The 19,165-nt window shown below is 35.8% G+C and overlaps 2 protein-coding genes across 2 annotated transcripts in view; both read right to left on the bottom strand.

Annotated features, from left to right (window-relative positions):
• camk1da (calcium/calmodulin-dependent protein kinase 1Da) overlaps positions 1 to 10,931 on the bottom strand; it is a 72,315-nt gene extending 61,384 nt beyond the window's left edge. Inside the window, exon 1 of the mRNA XM_073838184.1 lies at positions 10,502 to 10,931. Within this exon, the coding sequence (XP_073694285.1) occupies positions 10,502 to 10,599 (98 nt within the window). The 5' untranslated portion in view covers positions 10,600 to 10,931. The remainder of the gene's footprint in view (positions 1 to 10,501) is intronic.
• Positions 10,932 to 15,413: 4,482 nt separating this feature from the next.
• Positions 15,414 to 18,988, bottom strand: cdc123 (cell division cycle 123 homolog (S. cerevisiae)). The gene is made up of 13 exons (XM_073838655.1): positions 18,875 to 18,988; positions 18,518 to 18,589; positions 18,361 to 18,421; positions 18,253 to 18,285; positions 18,083 to 18,178; positions 17,885 to 17,991; positions 17,762 to 17,810; positions 17,546 to 17,621; positions 16,671 to 16,793; positions 16,549 to 16,577; positions 16,278 to 16,406; positions 16,059 to 16,196; positions 15,414 to 15,580 (listed from the first exon to the last, which is right to left on the bottom strand). Exons 1-13 carry the CDS (start codon positions 18,946 to 18,948, stop codon positions 15,524 to 15,526), a joined length of 1,044 nt encoding a protein of 347 aa, XP_073694756.1. The 5' UTR covers positions 18,949 to 18,988; the 3' UTR covers positions 15,414 to 15,523.
• Between the last annotated feature and the right edge of the window lie 177 nt (positions 18,989 to 19,165).

Genomic DNA, 19,165 nt, shown 5'->3' with positions numbered 1-19,165 from the left:
ACTCACTCTGAATGCCAAAGCCCTGAGACGCTAGGCTAAATAAAGAGTTATATTCCAACTGGACGGAAAACCTGGTCACTATTTTTAAACTCACTATTTAGGTTGATCCTAAAATAATGGTGTCCGGGCTTTATGTTTACGAGAGCGTTACAACATGGAGCATGTGACGAGTGGAAGACTGAAGATAATCGCTGTAATGAACGCTAAAAGCTTATGTAGGGAAAGAATCTTCATTCTCTCCCTCTATTTTTGGCATCAAGTATTCTGAAAGAGATGCATCGAAATAGGAGGGGCCTCACAGTAGAAGAATTCATTCACAAACATAGAAGCAACAACAACAGCTATGCGCCCACAAGCAAATGACACAAAAATATACCTTCACACTTCAATAAATCTAGAAGTGAATGCAGTCATGTATCATAATTTAGGAATTTTACACAAAACATTCTGTCAATTGGAAATGTGTTTGATCTTTATTAATATAAAAGCACTAGATAAATCAGTGGAACAAGTTGCATTGGAACACAAAAATACACAAAAATGCTTAAAAAACACTATCTGTGGGACCTGAAGGACTTTTCTGAAGAACAACGGGCAGTTTAACTGTTCAGGAGAAACAAGGGACTCATGAGCAACTATCACTAAAAAAAAACTTTTGAACAGTGTCATTTTTATAAATTATTTTCTCTTGTGGACTATATGTAACGTCTTTTATGTGAAATATCTTATTCATGTCAGTACTAAATACATGATCCCTATCATTTTGGTTAAATTAACATTTTGCAGATTCTGCAAGGTGCATGTAAACTTTTGACTTCAACTGTAATTTAAAAAAAATTATGAAAAGGAGATGGAAAATCAAGTCAAATGCACTGCATTGAGGTATATAATATCTCATGCACCATGCATGATAAGGAAAATGTAGCGGATATTCGGTGCATACAAAAAATTGCATTCTGCACACTGCAGAAATAGTATGAGTAGTAAAGTTGTAGTCAAAACTTAGGATGTAGGCTAATTTCCACCTTGTATTATGATAAACCTTACTAATAGAATATGGATAAGAAATCTGTTTAAGTTGGAGTTAAATTAAACAGCCTTGCTGATTCTTATGTCTGTTTTACTTGTCCATGCTGTGGTCTTACAGTCAAACCCAATCGGGACAAATAATCCCAAAGAGGAAAACAATATAACATTATTTTTGGTTGGTGATGGTGCACTGGTGTGACATGCATTTGCTCTCTTAATTCGTCCCTGTAGAAGACAATAATTGCACTAGTGGAAACTACATGTGTCTTCCTGTGTTTAAAAAATGTTGGAAACCACTCTGAATGCATTATGCTTCTAAAAGAAGACGAAAAGATTTTCAATGTATTTTCAATAAATCAATGTACTGAAATACTTCTCAATTTTAAAAATGAGCATTCCCACCAAAGGCCGCACACTCGATCTAACGTTAGTGAGCCATGCTGAAATACAGGTCTTCACGAAGGCATCAAGTGAACCCTTTGCTGATCCGTAACACAAACCCACTAATCACAGGCATATTATACCTGCTACACAACAAGCAGGGCATAATTAATGACTCACATACGTTTAAAGGGGCTGCAAAGTGTCAGTAAAAACATTGCCAGGGAAAGGCTTTCCTGCCTAATGGACTTGAAAGGTGTGTCAGTGAGTCTAACTTGAAATGAGTAGTGAGAAGCGCTGTCTGCTTGGGCAGGTTCAGCTTTCACTGTGGGCACAAAATTTCAGAGCGGGGACGTCCCAAAAATGAAAGTGGGGGTGTTCATATAAAGGTCATTTTAGATCTTAATTTCTAAATGCCTGTTATAGTCAGTGTTTTAGTTTCAAGATATAATGTAAATTGTTAAGAGATAACCACAAACTGTTTGGTTACCAACATTCTTTAAAATATCTTCTTTTGTGTTCAACAGAAGAATGCAATGTTTACTTGATCATTTGTAATTTGGTTGTAAGAGTGCATATTTTATGTCCCTTGGCTTTTTTAAAAAGTAGTTGACAATAGTAATAAATGCATATTTCAAAATACTGTAAGTGTCACAACTTAGCTGTATACAATGTGACTAAAATTTGGTTTTCGACCAAATTCTGAATATGCAGCTGCATTGATATCACCATATCTCTGTGCCTGAATGAAATAGGGCATTGAAAATGAATTTTCCAAAAGAAAGGTTGATTAAGAACTAGATTCTAAAGGCATATTGAGATATATTTAATACTTTTTGAGTTATAGGCATGCAAACTTTAGCAAAATAATATTTATGGCACCCAGACATGTATTCTCCATGCAGTTATTTTGATAGAAGGAAACAAGATACATTTCTAGTTTCAACATTATTTGTTCGTCAGACATCCCTCTTTAAAAAAAGAAGTATCAGCTGAATACAAAGTGACCCACATTTGGTTTTTGACCACTGAAAATGCCATATTGAGATTCCAATATATCTGGAACTGAAATATGTAGGGCCTTAAAAATAAATATGCCAAAAGGAAAGTTTATTAAGCTCCAATAACTAAAATGGCATTAAAACTAGGAATATTAAAAAATCAAGTGTAGGTTTTGTATACTATTAAATTAAATTTGATACATTTTCATTGTGGCTAGAGCTGTCTTGATTCCTTAATTCAATTCGAATACTCAATTTTAAAAAATCCTCAATTGCCATCATGTCAAATAAACTGGTAGTGACTCATTACATGGACAAGAATCCATGAGAAGCATAATTAGACTGTTTTCCAAGGCTGCATTATATAGTGAACCCATTTATCATCATAATAAAACATAATACTATTGTGAATTTGCACACGCTAAAAAATATATATGCCATGTAGTTTTAATATATAAGCTTTAATTATTTACATCTTTCTCAATATGCTAACTGTTCATGGTGATGTCAAAATTAAAGCTCAAACCCTCACACAGTTTACATAGTTTTATAATACATTGTCTTGTTCAATGAAACCATATGATTACTTGCTTTTAATACTTTATTTGAACTAGTTATTATTGCCTCATTGCTATTATATATGTTTTAAGTAATTTTAAAGGCTACTGTCTGCTTAGGTCTATTTTTATCACCACGAAAAAATTTATTATAACCATCTGATTGCTCGATTAATCGTCAAAATAATCGACTGATTACCAAATAATCATTAGTGAGAGCCGTATTTGTGTCCCTAAATTTTTGTAATGTGCTTTTGTGTTACTTGGGGAAAAAGTAAGCATCAAACCCTGGATCCTCAAAATGACAAAATTTGTAGCACAGTTGCATATTAATGCAACTAAAGTTCATCAAACGCTAAAAAAACATGTTGAAGTCTATAAAAACACATAAGACTGTTTGTGGGAGGTGTGTTGTTGTGCCCGTGTTGTCAGCAGCAGATGGGATTTGGGCACAATCTCATTCAGAATCTGCCCGCTCTTGTTAAGTGAACAAGCTTTGCTGATAAACATTGGTGACACGAGTACAGACGGTCGTCCCCGTGGCTGAAAGTGATGGCAAGAACCAGACCGTACACTCAGATGAACAGAAGAGCAAGCAAGCAAGCGAGCCAAAGACGGCAGAGCTTGAGGAGAGACGGAAGCGAGCGGATAATCTCCAGACGGGCTTCCTCCACCGTGAATCCCGTTTTGCTTTGATCAGTGCAGATTAATCCGGCACCAATGACCTCAAAGCCAAACAACTTATAGAGTTACTGTGAAACTTCCTGCAAACCAGCCTGTCGACGTGTATTGGATAAGATGACTTTTTTTTTTATAAAGATCTTACACAATCCCTTCATGTAATTTCTCTGTTAATACCTGATGGATACTCATGCTGCACACGTTGATGGCACATAACAGATGGTTGTTGTGAGCTGCACACATGGGGGGATCTATTAGAGCGGTCACAAGATGTTTGCATCAGAGGAAACTTGCAAAACTGTGCACGGTTTTGTTCTCTAAAACAGATTGTGCCACAGGGGCCCGTTTATGAGAGAAGGAACTTTTAAAGGGATTTGTTGCAAAGCTGTCAACCTTTTCAGCAGTGTTGTTTTTGACAACCATCTTAGATTTAGTCTTAGTCTTAGTCTTTTGGACTAAAATGCTTATTAGTTTTAGTCAAATTTTAGTCACTTCTATATGTGATAGTTTTAGTCCAATTTTAGTCGACGAAAAGTCAAAAAGGTTTTAGTCTAGTTTTAGTCAAAAAAAGGGAAAAAAGTAGTCTTTTAACAAATTAATGTAGGTCAGTAAGTATTTTGCTGTTGGGTAGTGTCACTTATAAGTTCTGAAAATAGCAGATCTATAGTTCAACACAATGTGAGCTTCCGGATCGACTATTTTCACCAATAATTACAATAATGAAGGAATGTTTTAGAACATAAAAGACAAACAAGGATGGAATGCTAAAACGGCTTGCCATACTAGTATAGCAAAGAGTATTTAATGCTAAAACGGCTTGCCATAGCGTCAGATACTTTTTAAGTTTTAATTGGCATGCACAATAAGCGGAAATGTCATGCATTTTAAACGTCTGACGGACCACCCACTAACATTTTCGTCTATTCTCGTCTCGTCAACGAAAACTCACACACGTCTCGTCATGTTTTAGTCATCAACGAGCCATTTTTATCTCGTCATCGTCTCGTTATCGTCATGAAAAAAAGTGGCGTCAACAAAATGATTTCGTCATCGTCATCGTTGACGAAAACAACACTGCTTTTCAGACCCGAAATCAACCACAAACTTTTCTGAACAATTTGAATTCAGCAAAATGGAGAAAGTATTTAATACTGAAAAAAGCACACACTTTATCTTTAAGCAATTTGTGATGTTTTCTGTCAGGGTAAGTGTAACTTTCCCCTTTCTGAAGCTAAAGATTATACATCGGACAGCTGACTCAGGATATCAAGCTTACCACATCACTGAACAGCCGTTGGGAACACTTTCACCGACATGAAGACACACTCTCTCGCAATAACAAAACCTTTTTATTTCTCTTTCTATATATATATATTTTTTGTGTATCCAGAATAAGTATTGCAACATCTTTTAAATAAGATATCACTGTTCAAAATGTGGGGTCAGTAAGATTTTTTTTAAAGAAATTATTAAATATATCTAACACTGTTACAAAAAAATCTATTTTAAAAATGTGCTTTAATTATTTTAAACTTTCTATTTATCAAAGTATCCTAAAAAGTATCATGCTGTCCAAAAAATATTAAGCAGCAACTACGTTGATAATAATAATAATAAATGTTTTTGAGCAGCAAATCGGCATATTAGAATTTCTGAAGTAACACTAAAGACTGGAGCAATGACGCTAAAAATGTAGCTTATCTATCAGAGGAATAAATTATGTTTTAAAATATATATTAAAGTAGAAGACTGTTATTTTACATTGGAATAATATTTGACTATATTACTGTATTTTTGTTCAAATAAATGCAGTCTTGGTGAGCTTTTTTCAAGAACATTAAAAAAATCGGTCACACTTTATTTTAAGGTCCAATCCTCGCTAGTAATAAACCATTAACTATGACTTTTGCCTCAATTAACTCTTAATTTGTTGCTTATTAATAGTTAGTAAGGTAGTTGTTAAGTTTGGGTATTGGGTAGGATTTGGGATGTAGAATATTGTCATGTAAAAAAAAATGCTTTATAAGTACTGATAAACAGCCAATATGTTATTAATAGGCATGCTAATAAGCAACTAGTTAATATTAAGAATTGGTCTCTATACTAAAGTGTTACCAAAAAAATCTAAACAATCCCAAGCTTTTGAACATTAGTGAATGTTCTAAATCATTCATGTCTGCAAATTATGCACTCAAGTTTAATACTTGGAAGTTAAGGACTTGTTCACATCAATAAACCTTGGAACATTAGTAATAGTGATGCTTGCCTTAAGAAAGTCCATTAATAATAACAATATTATCACATCCACACTACGAATATGTAGAAATAGACTTGTCCACTCTGCCTAGTAGCTCAGGGACATGAGAATTCAGTGTAGTGTTTCATCCGTGTGTGTGAACACCCCCAGTGTTGTTCCCTGAACTGAATTATTCAATATGTGAAGCGACCAGAGGCCACAGGAGGTCATGTGATCACTCAACAGGTGTGTGTGTGTGCGCCAGGTACAGCATGCTACTGTTAGAAAACTCTCTCAGCCACAACCTAAAACACACACGTAGTGCACCAGGTGAGGTGACTCCAGAGGAGAGAAAGGAAAGGCAGGGGAGATATAAAAAAAAAGAGAGAGGAAACATTGAGGCCATGAAGCCCTTAATTGCCTGCTCCATTTTCAGGCCTGTGCTCCTGGCTTTGTCCTCTATTTAAGAATGTCTCTCTGTCTCTCTCTCTCACTGTACTCTATTAAAGTGACTTTTGCAGGGCGAGCCAGAGTTCAAAATGAGATTCTATTATAAAATCCTTGTCACAGATACTCATGCTTGGTTGCAAATGAGGAGTTGTTGCGTGGAAAGTCTCTTAAAGGTATACTAAATAAATGTTTGTCCACTTAAATTGTATTTAATACCAAAAATTTTAACACTTTACATCAATGTGTCCTAATGTGTTAACTAACATGAATACAGAATTATTTTTTATAAATAATATGTTTATAATATATTTATAATAATCACATATTATATTAACTGAAACAATATTACGTTAATATTAAAATATTAAACCTCTTATTATTTGGTGTTCATTTTACTGTACCATCACAAAAAAGCGGATAATGTATAGTAAAGATTTAACAGAACACTTACTGAACTTACTGAACAACACAGAAGCCACATCCAACTCACAGTTAGAGTTAGTGTTTTTGGTTTTTAACATCTGATAAAGAGGTTACACAAGGTTTAAAAGTAGAATCTGAGAGATGAGGAAATGATCTAGCGGTTGCATGCACAAACACAAAGCGCAAAAGCTAGAAAAAGCAAGTGAAGTCTGTCCTGCTTGGTCATTCAGGGCCAAACAAGCTAAAACTGAAAGATTCATGCAACTCCAAGTGCGAGATGGTCGAGAGAGGATGTGAAATAGCCGAGGTCGTTTCGTTTCTGAAAACACACGGTTTTAGAAAGCTGCCCCTGCAGAGCCCAACTGTTGAATTTGACACATCCGTCAAGAATATGGGCAGAAATACCCTCCGCTCTGCCGGAAACGCCAACACAGCTGTCGTTCTCCAGGAAAAGCCTCGAATAGAGTGAACGAACAGGGTTATAAGTATGCTGCGGCTTCTCCTTGCCATTTTAGACCGAATCAATAATCAATATTTCCAAAGGAAATAATAACACTCAACTGTGAATACAGTAAAGATCAGGCATGCTGCGTACTGGTTTATAATGGCCAGTTGGATGTCTGTGGGTGGATAAATAAAATCTGCGTGCGCCACGAGCGTGGGAGGAAAGGACCGTACGATGCCAGCAGCGTTTTTTTATAAGGGGGAAAATGAAGATCGGTGAGACCCTCTTAATGGTGTGCTTGAACGGGCCAGTCGGAGTTGCCATGACTCCTGTCTCTTGGGTTGCTATGACGGCAGCGTCTTCACATCGAGCTCAAATCCACCTAATCATAGGTTTAATAGATGTGTCCTCACAGACACAAAGCTCTTCCATTACCAAACACTCCTCCAACTGAACGAGTTTATTTACATCAGTGTAATCTTGTGACACCCTTGTTCTTGCTACTGTAATTATATTAAGTCCCGCTGCAGTTACTAATTGTATGGCTTAAAACTCATCTTTGATTATTAAAATTATATATTTAACAGTTTTGATGCCTTGATGCCTTAAAATAGCATGACTAAAACTCGTATACACTCGTAACTCATTAAATATGCAAAATAGGCCACGCCTCTAAATTTCACCAGCTCTGACTTCACCCAAATTTTCATTTACTCTCTCTCAGGCCATCCAAGATATATGTGAGTTTTTAATTTGGTAGAACAGTAAAGAAGATTTTTAGCTAAAACATAGACTTTAGTGATTCATACAATGCAAGTCACTGAAGTCAAGGAAGTTTGCTGCCGTAATATGGCCGAAGCAGGCGGAGTATTATCAGAAATGAGTTCCCAGCTAGTTTAGCATTTGCACATGTGCTGCGTGGTATTACTGCTCCTGCTTCAGCCTTATTACTGCAGCAAACTTCCTTGACTATTACGCCGGAATGGGAGTGTAGTTCCTAATCTTATCAGCCTAGAAACTCGCAGCGTTGCATTTCCACTGGTCTTAGTACACAATATAACTACTGAAGAGTCAAGTATTAAATAGGACAAATATCGAAACTCGTTGGTCATTTTTGAACGTGATGCTACTGGTCTAATAGGATTCAGTGATCTATGCTAAGCTATGCTAAAAGTGATATCGCCAGAACAGGAGAACGGCTGAATGGATTTCAAAACGGTAAAACTCAACTTATTAACTCGGGGGGAGTTGGAGAATGAGCCTATTTCCAAATAAAGTGGAGTGTTCCTTTAAATATAACTGTAATGTAAATGTGTGGCAAAATGTCAGTTTTCGGCCCTGTGTGCAAAGTATCAACATGCTCATTGAGCGAACCTCTCAGACGTGCATTATGAAATTTGGACACAATCTATTCAAGAACTGTCTTCCTCCACTGCAATAATCCGACCTGGTTAATCCGACTCTCCCCTGGTTAGCACACAGAGATTAAATTACTGCAGTCAAAGCGACCGGACGACCCGACGCAGCACGTATAAACACTATGCAGGCTTAAGAGGATTCACAACAAAAACATTGCACTGGTGCACCTTGTACTATACTGTATATATAGGGCCAGAAGGTATTTAATATAACTAACAACCTAAGAGTAAATCACTAATGCGTGGTGAATTAAAACATGCATGCATGGTGATGCAAGTGGCTGCAGACTGTAAAGCAGTCCCACGATTTGCCATCAAACACACATGCATGACCACAACCGCTGCAAAAGCACTGCATGTGGGGTAACGGAAACCGTCATGTCCTTTCACGCACTAAACAAAAAAACATTATTCACGTTTTTACAACATAAGCATGAAATTACTCCACCAAAACACCTTCAGGGCATCAAAAATATTGCTTTTGCAGTGCATTCTGACTCTACACTCTCAGAAGTAAAGGTACAAAAGATGTCTTTGGGGCGGTACCTTTTTAAAAGGTACACTTCTGTACCTAAAGGGTCCATATTGATATCTTAAAGGTACATATTAGTACCTAAAAGGTACAAAAGTGTACCTTTTGAAAAGGTACCGCCCCAGTGACAGCTTTTGTACCTTGTGAATAATAATGAAACCACCATCAGAACATTAATGTTCCTCTCTTGTTTAGCTACAAAACATTTATGCTTGGAAGGACGACCTGTTGGAAAATCCAGTTTAAGCTGGAACATGGTAGCTGTTTTCTAGCCAATCCGAAACCAGTTTAACCACCTTAAACTGGCCTTTGTTGCCGGTCCAAGATGGTCAAGTTGCTAGTGATCATATTGGAGTATTTTATGATGGATTTTAAACAGGGTTGTTCGTTATTGTTTATAACTGATTGTTTACTAGCTCTTTGTTTACCAACAAAATGTGAAAACTAATCTATTCAGGTTGAAAATAAACTTTTACAGCATACACTGTAAAAAGTTTATAAATATTATAACATAACATATGCGATCGTGGACCACAAAACCAGTTCAGGCTTACTTTTTTTAAAATATGATATTTATACACCATCTGAAAGTTTTCTATTAATGTATGGTTTGTTAGCATAGAACAATATTTAGACAAGATACACCTATTTGAAAATCTAGAATCTGAGGGTGCAAAAAAATCGAAATATTGAGAAAATCGCCTTTAAAGTTGTCCAAATTAAGTTGTTTGCAAAGCATATTACTAATCAAAAATTAAGTTTTTATATATCTACAGTAGGAAATTTACAAAATATCTTCATGGAGCATGATCTTAACATCCTAATGATTTTTAGCATGCATAAAAGAAAAATCTACAATTTTGACCCATACAATGCATTTTTGGCTATTGCTACTTACTTACGACTGGTTTTGTGGTCCAGGGTCACATATTTGTCTTTCAATTTAACTTGTCATAACATTTTTTGTCATTTATACTCAAATGCACAGGCTTCAAATATATTTCTGTAATCATAATTCTGTTCAAAGTGGTCAAAAGTGTTTTGTTTACTTTGATTTTACTTTAAAAAAAAACTGTACTGTTGTTGTATTGTTATTAGCCACCACTGCCAACAAAAAACAAACAAACAAACAAAAAAAGAGAGCAATATACTGACGCTGTTTGAAAGTAATGACACATTTAGATTTTACAGTTTTTAATTGGCCAAACTGGTGTTGAACAGCCAGTAAGTCACCAAAACCAGGCTAACCTGGAGCAGTAACTGAGGTGAAACTATGGTTACTATGGTGAATTTTGGTCCTCGTTTTTGGTTCCAGCCTCAAGTCAAAGCCAAAACAAAAGTTACTTACGTCCCGAGCACCTCCTTGAATTCAAACATCTCCTTGATATCATCGACCTGCTTCTTCCACGAGCAATCCCCGCCGGCCTCTCCGTTCTCCCGAGCCATGGCGGAAAAAAACGGGGAGGACCGTAGATGGAGAAGTGAGCGCTGGAGATCCCCGGAGATTTTCCCCGCTTTCCCACGCTGCACTTCCTGCTCTCTGCTTGTCTTTCTTCCCTCGCCTTCCCCCGGTTGTACCGTTACCGAATAACCCTGGTGAGGAGGATCTCCCGCGTGCGCTCGTCTCCCTCAAGCAGCTTAAACGGTTTGACGTAAATAGTTCGGAGAGGCGCGTGCGTGAGTGTTTCACCTTTGCGGAGTCTTAACGGCACCGGTGCGGGTTTATTCCGCCACGCGCGGCTGCTGAACGTTGATCCCGCGCGGACTGATGCGCTGCATCCGTTGTTATGGCAATGAGGAGAGAGAGTGAGTGAATGAGGAGGAGGAGGAAGATGCTCTGCTCCTCACCGCGCGACCTGACAAAGAGCAAATGCATGAGAAATATGGCAAGCCGTTTTAACATTCAACTAACGCGCGTCTATTTATTTACATGCACTTACTATTTTTAATGAACACATTTTGAATAATCAGCTTTGCTACCAATTACTTTACCAGTTGTGATAAGTAAATATTTACTTGATACTGGTAATAAATTCCAAACAGAATTTCAATTGCTACTGTTAGATATTCCGGATTTCTATCCAACGAGTCAAAGAGAACAAAATTGCCACTTCCTGATAAACTGACACTAAATATCACTAGGAAAAGTAGGAGAAGCCACTGAATAAAATTATTTTCATATAGACCTTTCTCTTGAGTAAACAATAAGCGCCGCCATTATGAATTTTAACATCGGATTGGATGCTCTTCTGTTCCGGTCTCCATAGGAAACCATTCATATAGAGTCCATCTGTTTTTAATGTAGATAACGTCGGCAACTTCGTGTCATTTACACACTCGAAATATACGCTAATTTGACTAGAAACAATGAAGATCAAAAATGCTAAGCATTCTTCAGGTTAAGAGTCAGGCGTGACTTCCGCTTTCAGGAAAAGGTCCATATAATAAACTATTTGTGCCTTATAAAAAGTAGATGAAACATAATAATTGCCAAAAATAAATGGCATCTGTTTGGGAATGCAGTTTTGTAAAACTTCTAGGAGGCAATTATACAGAAATACTTTGACAGACTTTTTTGCAAATTAAGGGATTTATTTTACGATTTTTGCTTTTATATCACTCATTCCTGATGCATTATTTCAATATGCGCTATTGAATTGTTAGTAGTACATTTTTTACCTCAGTAGTATCTCTTTTTCACTACTTGTTACACATAATGGCGTAATACTTGGCTACTTTATATTTCATTTTTTACATAAGTTTTTTCTAGATTCAACATTTTGTAAACATTGACCCTTATATTTCAGATAATGTGTGTATCATATACATTAGTGTTTACCATACAACAAGGAATAGTGTCTATCAGAGGTAATCTTACTATTACGACTAAAAATGTTACTAGTAATAAGTGTATAACATTCTGGTGTTCAATAGATGCTAGTGTCTATTCAATTAAGTACTCAAAAAATAAATAGATACTTCTACTATAATAGATATATGTAACTGAAGAATGAGTAATTCTTAATATTATCCACTTTATTTTTGCTGTAAGAGTGGGTGCAGCCATTTGTAAATTTTATGGGTCTGGCTTCCGGTTTCAATCATGTCCAGCTAATTTTAGCTGTACAAAACAGCTTGTTTTGCTGTTTGATTGCAAATTGGTGTGTCCCACCATATTATTTTAATGTATTATCTTAATTATGAACACACTGGTTTGTAGTGCAAACAGTGTTACCATTTACTGAAGGTTGTTGTTCTTGTTATTTCTTATTGCGGCTAATGAACCAGAAGTCTGATATGTGAACCACAACTCATAAGGCAGTGGCAAAAATTACATTTTGCTACTATTAATAATGTAATAGATGTGATAATGACTATTAGTAATGGATTACGTACTAGTATGTAATTAAATGTGAGACACTAGCCGGGTTTCCATCCAAAGTTGCGAATTTAACTTATGTGCAAAATTGGAATATTGCATAAAACATTTGCAAAAAAGCACTGTTTCTATCCAATGAGTCAAAGAGAACAAAATCACCACTTCCTGATAAACTGACACTAAATATCACTAGGAAAAGTAGGAGAAGCCACTGGGGGGAAAGTGCATTGTGGGAAGAGTTATAAAATAAAACTGACTTAAAAAAATACTATTCAAATATATACTAGTATCTAAGGAATAGTTAATGAAACTGCAAAAAGAAAATAATATTGGATCATTTTCCAGTATTCAAAAATAGTTCTAGTAACAAAGTTCTAAGCAATAAATGTTAAATTGGCTTGCCATATGAGAGAGTAGAAGAGAGGAGGAGGAGAGACTGTGTGGCTGTGTGGATTGTTCGCATTGCACCAAAAGCATGCTCAGGTCAAACTGAAAAAGACATGCATCTGTTCAGAACATTTATTTTAATAAAGTCTAAACTCTCAGGGTACCCTGGAGGAAATGAAACACTCGTCATTTCAATATAGAGGCATTATGGGACATGGAAGAAGATATTGATCATTGTTAATAGTTACTGCATTTTAAAGCAACAAAGTCAGTCAGTTAGGAAACACAGTTTAGACTAAATCAAGGTAAAACAACACTTTAGCTACATCTGGTGGCACCTATTAGCAATCTAATGCTGTAGTAGTGCACAATCTAGCTTTAGAGTTGTAAATGTGCTTGTGTTTATCAATAAAGTGCACTTAAAAATCAATGCATTGCTATTAAGCAACACATCAAGACACTGTATAGTTATAACAACAACATTTACCTTGAGATCAGCATGTTGTCATGTGACTTAAAGATAAATATGGTTTACAATTAGACCCATTCACCTCCTGTTCCTTAAATGTCTACATTCCCCATAATCAAGCAACATTTAAGGGTTAAAAAGCAAGTTTGAGAGCAGATTTTACTAGTAGGACTGAAGCTTGCTTGACACGTGCCTGATATGGATGTCAGATTGGCTGCAGGCTGTACACATATATCAATACAGTCAGCGGTGAGGACAAAATGAGTGTGTGTGTGCGCATCAGTCAGCTCTGCTGTAGTCTACCGCTCATGAGTATTCCAGCTGCAAACCACTGCAGTTTCTCAGCTCTGGAAAATCTGTCCCTCCCTTTGCATTCTCTGTCTCTCTCTTGTCCTCCTTCTCTCTTTACCAGTTCTGAGTCAGCAAATCTAAGCAGTTTGATCTGACAGTCAGTCACCACTACCCCCCCCCCTCGCTTGTTTTTTTTTTACCTCCCTCCAAGAGGATATTTCTCCTCTGATTCCTGAGTCCACTTGTGCATTGGGGTTGTCAGTCATTAGGAAACATTCCCTTATCTTGCAACCCATCAACCACGGTAAAAAAAAGTGCTAATGAAGACTCCTTGATGTGCATAGCTTGTTCATTTGTTGCTAATTAAATTCAAATGGACATCTTGTTTGTCATGTAATATACTGTACATTTGAGTACACCAAAGTGAGATCAATTCGGGGGAGAAATATATTTGGTAACAATATTTACAATAAGATTTAACTGGTTAACTTTAGTTAATGCATTAGGAATCACACAATAACAACAAACACGTTTCAAACAAGCAGTAACTAATTTAGGTTAATGTTATTGCAATATTATAACAGTATACAACTGTTTCTTGTTAACTTCATGTTTGTTCGTAATTGATGTACTAATGTTAATTTCTACAACATGTGGTATTAAAAATGTATGTATGTATAAATTACGATTAATTAACATCTATATTTATTGTAGCAAATAATGTTAATGTACAGAACCTTATTGCAAAGTGTTAACAAAGATTGTGCATAATACTGTATTTAAATCAAGACAATAATTAAAAGGCTTTCCAAATCTTGTGACCAATTAATTTCCATGTGTTTTAAATTTATTTTTAGTCATTTATGATTACTAGATGAGGATTTTAAAAAATATATTTCATACAGATCGCAATTACACAACAATTTCTTAATGTTTTTAAAGCTGAGCAAAAAGGCTGAACTAGAAATGTGTAGTATATGCACTATACAAATTATTATGCTGTTTTATGTTTTTATTAAATTCCATTAGTTTTGAAGGCCTAGGAATTAGAGTACAATTTCAGAGAAAGTTTAAAAATGTTCCAATTACAGCGTTTTCTTGTTCACAATGTTATTTAGTATTTGGCGCCCCCACGTGGATGCTGAAAAATTGTTTACTCTAAATTTTAAGATGGCATAATTTAGACAGAAACCTTTCACTTATTATTGAAGCTTTATTACCTTATAACAGTTATAAATCTATTGCACTTTAAATTGTATGTCTGTGAGCACTACTGCAGATAGAAAGCCTAAAAACACATTTTCTGTAACAGAAGTGTGAATATTAGCTGAGCATTTGACAGGGACTTTATTGGTAAGCACAATCCCCATTATATACAACAAGGAGAACTTCCTGCAAAGTTCGGTAACACTTTACAATAAGGTTCATTAGTTAACATTAGTTAACCACATTAGTTAACATGAACTAATAATGAACAGCACTTATACAGCATTTATTAATCTTTGTTAATGTTAGTTTCAACATTTACTAATACATTATTAAAATTTTGTTAACATTAGTTAATGCAGTGTGAACTAACATGAACAAACAATGAACAACTGTATTTCCATTAACTAACGTTAATAAAGATTAGTAAATACAGTAACAAATGTATTGCTCTTGGTTAGTTCATGTTAGTTAATACATTAACTAATGTTTAACTAATGAACCTTATTGTAAAGTGTTACCCAAAGTTCAGTACCTCAATTTAATCTCAACCCTGAAGAAGCAAATCAAGATCTTTCAATTCACTTGAAAAATACAGGCAGGTCTATTCAAACAGGATTGGAGGCAGTAACAAACTACTAAGATCCCACCCCTTCTTCATCAGATGACTCCTCCTCCTCCTGCTGACCCTTTTTCTGCAATTACAAAGAAATACAAGTGTAAAATCAGACATATTAGCCACTTTAACACTTAAGATTCTAGTTTGTAATATTTAAAGAGATGGTTCACCCAAAAATGTAGCATTACATCACTTGTTCACCAGTAGATCCTCTGCAGTGAATGGGTGCCGTCAGAATGAGAGCTGATAGTTGTGGAGCTGGAGCCGTGTGGTTTACTGTTTTTATTAGCTGTTTGGACTCACATTCTGACAGCACCCATCCACTGCAAAGAATCCATTGGTGAGCAAGTGATTTATTGCTAAATTTCTGCAAATCTGTTTCTGATGAAGAAAGACTATATTCCTTTAAGTGACGCACTTGGGTTATTGAATACAGAACAATGTGAGTTTGCACTCTAAAACAGGACTGACAACTGCATTCTGCTGCATCAATGTAACAAGTATGATAGTTTTTCTGAGGCCGTTGTCTCTGTTTTTATCCCCATCTCACGCACCAGCTTAAGAAAATCAATGAGCTTATAAGCATCTTCTCCTGTGGTCAGGTCTAGGAAGTCTCGTGGGATTCTGTAGGACAGACATGGGCTGGGCTGCACCGTGACTTCACTGGTGGTGTAACGGAAGGCAGGTCTGTCCTAATAAAATACAATAGGCATGACATTAATATAACAGCACATTTGTCTTTTAAAATACTGTCATTTTCAAGTATGAACTACCTGCTGGGAAGTGTCATCTTGTGTTTGATTGGCTGTGAGATTCTTGCCAGATGTTAGCTCCTCCCACGTGAAAAGCAAAGAGTCTGTGACTTCACCAAACGGGTTGAAGTCAATCAACCACACACGTCCCTTTAGAAAATCAAACATTTTTATAAGCACGTGCAATTATTTTCCTAAGTTGTTGAAGATTCAACTCAACTCGGTTTACAACACAGGCTTGCATTTATGATTACTAGATTTAAATGTGAAATTTGCATTCATAAAAACTTACTGAGCAGTCTCTGTAAATGTCCAGAACGACTAAAACAAAAAAGACAATACATTTTTAATGCACGCATGTAACTTTTTAACAAACAACAAATATTTTATCCTTCTCCACACTGATATACTTACAGTCCTCATCTGGGAACTGGTATTGGATGTGATTTCTAAAGAATTTCAGTATAGAGGAGGAGATGCTGGCCTCTTGTTTGGCGATGTGGTGGTAATGTTGTGTGTAATCTCTCTGACTGATTGCTAAATAACAAAATTGATCTCAGTATATAAATCATCACATGCACATGGTGTCAGAGAGGTGCTAGGACCATGTTGTCAGACATTTTGTTTGAAATGTTCTACTTACAGTTGAAGTCAAACGTTTACATACACCTTGCAGAATCTGCAAAATGTTAATTATTTTACCAAAATAAGAGGGATCATACAAAATGCATGTTCTTTTTTATTTAGTACATGTGTTGTTACCTGAATGATCCACAGCTGTGTTTTTTTTTTTTTTTTTTTTTTTTTTAGTTTTAGTTGTTCATGAGTCCCTTTAACTGTCCTGAACAGTTAAACTGCCCACTGTTCATCAGAAAAATCCTCCAGGTCCCACAAATTCTTAGTTTAAGCATTTTTGTGTATTTGAACCTTTCTAACAATGACTGCATGATGTTGAGATCTATCTTTTCACACTGAGGACAACTGAGGGACTCATATGCAACTATTACAAAAAGTTCAAAGGCTCACTGATGCTCCAGAAGGAAAAATTATGCATTAAGAATTTGAAGATCAGGATAAATTTAACTTATTTTGTCTTCTGAGGAACATGCAAGTTAAAAAAATAACATGCATTTTGTATGATCCCTCTTATTTTTGCAGATTCTGCAAGGTGTACGTAAACTTTTGACTTCAACTGTATTTCCATATTTTATACAATACATTCACTTAAAAGCATTACATTTAAAATAGAATATTCACACATCAGGTTAACGAATTAACAATTTTCATACCAATTACTTTGTTCTCTTTCACAAAGCAGCGGAATTCTGCTCCTGGAAGGAGCTCGCTCCATTTTCTCAACACCAGCTGCACAAAAAGATTCCCAAGGAGAAACTATTTATTATTTAATAATCTTTATTTATTTGAGATTATTTACTTTACTCACTAAGGATTATTTATTTGGAATAAAAATCTTTTTTAAGGTTATGTTTGACTGTTTTCTGTACCTCATAGTTTATAGTTGGGTCTGGAGAATCATCACTACAATGAAGAAATCTGCCAAAAGAGTACAAAATTATTACTTGCTTTCTTGACCTGTGAGAGGCCAGAGATCTGTGCGAGACACTTACGGCTGTGTGAGATCATGCGTGATGAAATCTGAACTTTTGAAAAGAAGGAAGATGTCGCTTAGACTCTGACACTGTAAGGAACTGTTCAGGGCAATCCAGTTGGCATCCTGAGTGGAACACAGAAAGATAAAATATATTGTGAGTATCATACTGTATATTGATGTGTATGAAATGCAATTGTAAGAAGCATCTTCTCACCCGAGGGGCGCTCCAGTTCAGCTTTGGAAAGACGCACCCACCGAGAATATTTATTGCCTCTTGCACCTTTATGTTGAACTCTGGGAATTCTGGGGCCTGAAAACAATTCACACAATTAAGTATCTGAACATGTGACATGACAGCTTTGATTGGCTCAGAGGAATACACACCGTAACTGCCGTTGTGGTTTCATCATCAGTCCACTGGAAACCAAAAGCATGAAATCAGTAAATTGGTTGAGCTGTTTAAGATATCTCAACATACAACCACACCCATACCTGAATGTCCTCCTCATCCGAGTCACTGTTATTGGTCTGCGTTTGCGAATTGTTGTTTTCACTATAAAGAGAGACAATTAGACAATTAGATATTTATTCAATAACCAGGCAACAACAAAAAGAGTTATAATTTTTCAATCCCAAGCCCAAATCTCACCTTCCAGAAACCACAAGTGTCCCGTCATCTAATAAATAATCGATTACATTTTGAGGTATAGGAAGAATCAAGCTGGGAGAAGAGAAAATAAGTATTGATGCCTAATTATAGCAATGACATATCTATATTAACATCACAGATAACTATATAAGGGTTTAATCTTATAGTACACAATTTTATTATATATAATGTACAATAACGAAGCTTAAAATCTTTACGTTTATTTATAAAAAAAAATGTATATATAGTACAGTGATGGAATCATATCATAATGCCAATGCTAACGCACGATTTTGTGGACTTTCTGAGTGTTCCCGATCATTATATATTATCAAACTGGACAAATAACTCTCTTACCTTTTAATAGTGTGTTTCTTGAATAAAGAATACCAAACCGAAAACTGACAGTTTACAACCTGCTCTTTCTTCATGCTGCTTAAAACTTACAATACTAATCTGCGCAACCTCAAAAACACACCGGCACAACGATTGCACCAATAACAAAGGTTCCGGATTATAACCGTGCTTTGTTTTTGAAACTATTCTGTATTTTTATAGTTCAATCAGAGTTTGTGTTGAATTCTAGTAAATCTAGTAAATATTAGTGATCGGATTAACAATATAACGCATATAACGATAATTCGATGC

Source organism: Garra rufa, chromosome 4 (assembly GCF_049309525.1).
Source record: "Garra rufa chromosome 4, GarRuf1.0, whole genome shotgun sequence".
Lineage (NCBI taxonomy): Eukaryota > Metazoa > Chordata > Actinopteri > Cypriniformes > Cyprinidae > Garra > Garra rufa.
The sequence above is the reverse complement of the archived record's forward strand: the minus strand, read 5'-3'. Positions and strand labels throughout refer to the sequence as shown.

Excerpts from the sequence above, each read along its gene's own strand:
- cdc123 (XM_073838655.1), bottom strand. The coding sequence starts at position 18,948 with ATGAAGAAAGAGCAGGTTGTAAACTGTCAGTTTTCGGTTTGGTATTCT. Across the intron at positions 17,622-17,761 it reads ACCCAACTATAAACTATGAG|CTGGTGTTGAGAAAATGGAG; the intron begins GTACAGAAAACA and ends CTTTTTGTGCAG. Across the intron at positions 16,197-16,277 it reads AAGATGACACTTCCCAGCAG|GACAGACCTGCCTTCCGTTA; the intron begins GTAGTTCATACT and ends GTATTTTATTAG.